The sequence below is a fragment of the Helianthus annuus genome, chromosome 5, assembly GCF_002127325.2.
Source record: "Helianthus annuus cultivar XRQ/B chromosome 5, HanXRQr2.0-SUNRISE, whole genome shotgun sequence".
Classification (NCBI taxonomy): Eukaryota; Viridiplantae; Streptophyta; class Magnoliopsida; order Asterales; family Asteraceae; genus Helianthus; species Helianthus annuus.
The window spans coordinates 52,343,101-52,347,444 of record NC_035437.2 but is presented as its reverse complement, the minus strand read 5'-3'; the positions used below and the strand labels follow the sequence as shown (position 1 = coordinate 52,347,444).

The 4,344-nt window shown below is 34.0% G+C and overlaps 1 protein-coding gene across 1 annotated transcript; it reads right to left on the bottom strand.

Annotated features, from left to right (window-relative positions):
- Positions 1-891: 891 nt before the first annotated feature.
- Positions 892-2,407, bottom strand: LOC110940772 (repetitive proline-rich cell wall protein 1). Its single transcript, XM_022182333.2, has 2 exons — positions 1,372-2,407; positions 892-1,104 (listed from the first exon to the last, which is right to left on the bottom strand). The coding sequence occupies exon 1, from the start codon at positions 2,383-2,385 to the stop codon at positions 1,393-1,395; it is 993 nt and encodes a 330-aa protein (XP_022038025.1). The 5' UTR covers positions 2,386-2,407; the 3' UTR covers positions 892-1,104; positions 1,372-1,392.
- Between the last annotated feature and the right edge of the window lie 1,937 nt (positions 2,408-4,344).

Genomic DNA, 4,344 nt, shown 5'->3' with positions numbered 1-4,344 from the left:
GTGGTTTTCATTTGAACCTTCCCCTATATATATATATATATATATATATATATATATATATATATATATATATATATATATATATATATATATATAATAGTTCAAAATTTTATGTTTAACCCATTTAATGGCCCAAAACACTATATTAAAAAACAACCATTTCAGCTGCCCATTAATTAGCCAAATTACTACCCGATTACTGATTACACCGACACGAATCATGCCAGAATACCGAAACCTGATTACTGAATAAACCGAACCTTCTTAGGGTTGATATTTGATTATGAATTCTACATCAAAAACCCTATCCATTCGACCCGAGAAACCCGAAACCTGATTGAACAACCGGAACAAAACCACTATCTTGGTATACAATTAAGCTTCATCCATTTTGTTCTCTTGATTAATTGTTTGAGTTCAGGAAGCAGCCTCTCTATTCTCGAATAGAGGAAAGGTTTGCCTACATCCCACCTCCCCCAGACCCTACCAATAGTTCTGCTATTTGTGAGATTTACTGGGTATGATTGTTGTTGTTGATTAATTGTTTGAGTGATGATAATAATAAGTTTTGCTAAGTTATACATTTTTTTAATTTTTTAACACATATGGGCCTTTAAGCCAGATGTATCTAATTAAGATGAAGCTAATATGGAGCTAACCCACTTGGTAGACATATATGTCTTTTAGAGGAAAGGTCACGGATTCAAACCTAGACAAATGAGATTAATTTAGGATTATCGGTGTTATAGAATAGGAACATACATTCCCATTAAAAAAAATCCAATTAACATGGATAGCCAGCAAAAAGACTGTTATGGATTCAAGACATAAGTGTCTTTAACCATTTGCGGTATATCAGTTTTTGCTTCAGGGTACGATAAGTAGTAAATATTAAGAAATGAACATATCCCAGATTCATTGGATGATGCCATACCTTACATAATCAAATGAAAAATTAAACACACAAAGAAACAATAATCATATATTAATAATTAAATTGCTGATCAACAAATTAAAACGAAATTTCCATAAGCAAATCCAAATTAACAATCGACGTCCTCTCAAGAAGTGTTCGTCGATTAATCCATCAACTAATTACCTCGCCTGCAAAATCAACGCGTTTGATTATAAGAAACTTAATAAGGACTATATATTAAAGGATGAAGGGTATTCTAAACATTAACATGCTACATTACGTAAATCATGAATCTACGACAAATATAAATTCCGTTATAAAAAAGACATATATTATGTACGTGCATGAAAAGAACATATAAAATAAAGGGTTGTTTTAAAGAAGAAAAAAAGTAGAATTTCAAGATAGAGTTTTAGGGTTAAGGTTATATGAAAATGCTATAAATAGAAAGTTACCTGAGTAGGGACCTTGTTAATTTAGGTAGGGCAAGTATAACCAGGAGGAGGGGTCTTGCCACAAGTAACAAGCAGCTCAAGAGCGAGCGGCACATAAATTTTGAGGTTCAAAAGCTTAACCTTTAGAGTTGTGCACAAGCAAACTGCAGCCTCTAGCTCTGCTAATCCGGCTATGATCGGGCAGCATTGGTTGACCACAGGGTCACCCAAATTTATGTGGACTAATCCGTTTAGAAGATCCACACATGCTCCCAGTTTTAGAGTGTCAAGTGGGCAAGTGGCCGAGGACGTAGGAGTAACCTTTGGTGATGGGCAGGGTTTTTCTGTGGGTGGTGTGACAACTGGTGGAGGAATGACAGGTGGCAAAGGGAGTGGTGGAAGATCGATTGGTGGTTTCACTGGTGGAAGAGGAAGTGGTGGAAGATCCACTGGTGGTTTAATTGGCGGTATAGGGAGTGGTGGAAGATCGACTGGTGGTTTCACCGGTGGTAGATCAGGGAGTGGTGGAAGATCAACCGGTGGTTTCACTGGTGGTATAGGGAGTGGTGGAAGATCGACTGGTTTTTCCACTGGTGGTAGAGGGATTGGGGGAAGATCGACTGGTGGTTTCACTGGTGGTAGAGGGAGTGGGGGGAGATCAACTGGTGGTTTCACTGGTGGTATAGGGAGTGGTGGAAGATCGACTGGTGGTTTCACTGGTGGTAGATTAGGGAGTGGTGGAAGATCGACTGGTGGTTTCACTGGTGGTATAGGCAGTGGTGGAAGATCGACAGGTGGTTTCACTGGTGGTATAGGGAGTGGTGGAAGATCGACAGGTGGTTTCACTGGTGGTATAGGGAGTGGTGGGAGAGGGACCGGTAATTTTACGTTTGGAGGGTTGGAGACGGGTGTCTTTACTACCGGTGGTTTTTTGGTTGGTGTTTTCGGGTGGCCGCAATCAAGAACAGGACTTGCTGAAGAAACCAAGAACAATGAGATAAAGAAAAGAGCCGTAAGCTTCTTGGCGGAATCCATCTTTGGTGGATGTAATTTGAAGTGATATGAAGATGGTTATATAGAGTGCATGCATGTTTTTACTTTTTACTTCTTGTTTTAGATAAATTTGTTTTACTTTTAATGCGGAACATGTATGTTGAGGAAAGTAACAAAAGTTATAATGAGAAAGCAAAGAGAAAAGTTAGGGCACATGTACTGTTTTGTGCATATTGGAGGTGACAAATTTTGCAAGTTGGCAGATAATTTAGCATTTTATGCATTAAAGGCAGGATTTTCAATTTGTTTTTTATTTTTATTCTAAAATCTACATTCCATAGTTATGTCACAATGTTTACTCAAGCTTTATCACTCTTCCTAATAGTATATGTTGTCTACAAATAGTATGTTTTGAAAGGCAAGGTAGTTTTATAAGATAAAATGATTAATGGTGAATAGCTTAAACCTACAATATATATATATATATCTATATAGGGTAAGGTTCATGCGAGAACCACCCTTATTGCGAGAACCGCGAGAACCAATGTGAACACAAAATAAAATCTAAAAAAAATCAAAAAAGCACTCAAAAAGTTTTTTTTATTTTTTTTAATATTTTTTAACAAAAAATCGCTATATTTCGTTCCATAAAAAAAAAAAAAAAAAAAAAAAAAAAAAAAAAAAAAACTTTTTTTTTTTCGAGTAACAGTTATCCATGCACATGTGCATATGTATCATTACTTCAACAAATTCGGTAATACATTATCAGGAATAGACAATTGCACTTTAATTTACAATACCATTAGTAATACACTACTTTTTACATTACCAATATTCAAAATGCACATGTGCATAATTAGGTATAACCATGATATAACGTGTTTTGGTACAAAAAGTTTGTGATTTTGAATGGAGAAGTAGACCCATATACATGTTTTTTGGTTAGTTATATCTAGTGGTTGATGGTTTGGTTATAGTTGTCAATTTTTTATGTAATATGTTGATTGGATGGTATAAATGGTGTTTTTTACATACATGTAATAAAGTGAAAATATTGTTAATGGTATTGTATTATGGATGATAGGAGGTAATGGTATTGTATTATGGATGGTAGGAGGTAATGGTAGTGTATTATGGATGGTATGATAGATGAAAGGGAAAGTGTATTCAAAGTGGTGTACCAAAACACCTTATTTCATGTTGATACATATAATGCACATGTGCATTTCTAATATTGGCAATGTAAAAAGTAGTGTATTACATATGGTAGTGTAAATGAAAGTGCAATTGTCTAATATATGTAATGAATTACGGAATTTGTCAAAGAAATGACAGAAATGCACATGTGCATGCTTGTGTATTATGGATGGAATGATAGATGAAAGAGAAAGTAGTGTACCAAAACACCTTATTTCCTGTTGATACATATAGATGCACATGTGCATTTCTAACATTGGTAATGTAAAAGATAGTGTATTACACATAGTAGTGTAAATGAAAGTGCAATTGACTATTATTTGTAATGAATTACGGAATTTGACAAAGAAACGACACATATGCACATGTGCATGGATAACTGTTACTCGAAATTTTTTTTTTTTTTTGAAATTTTTTTTTATTTTTTTTATTAACAAAATATAGCGATTTTTTCAAAAAAAATAGTAAAAAAATAAAAAAAAATTTTTGGGTGTTTTTTAGATTTTTTTAGGAATTACTGTTTGTGTTCACACTGGTTCTCGCGGTTCTCGCAATAAGGGGTGGTTCCTAACGGATCTTTGTCCTATATATATATATATATATATATATATATATATATATATATATATATATATATATATATATATGCATTCTTTGTTTGTTGCAACTACAAGAAAAGCCATAATTGTGTAAGGGAAGGCAAATCAGAGCAAAACTACTCATTGCAATCTAAATTTTTGCTCTCTAACCAACTCTAAATATAGTAGAATGTAGTTGTTTAATAAGAAAATAGTATTATCTCAG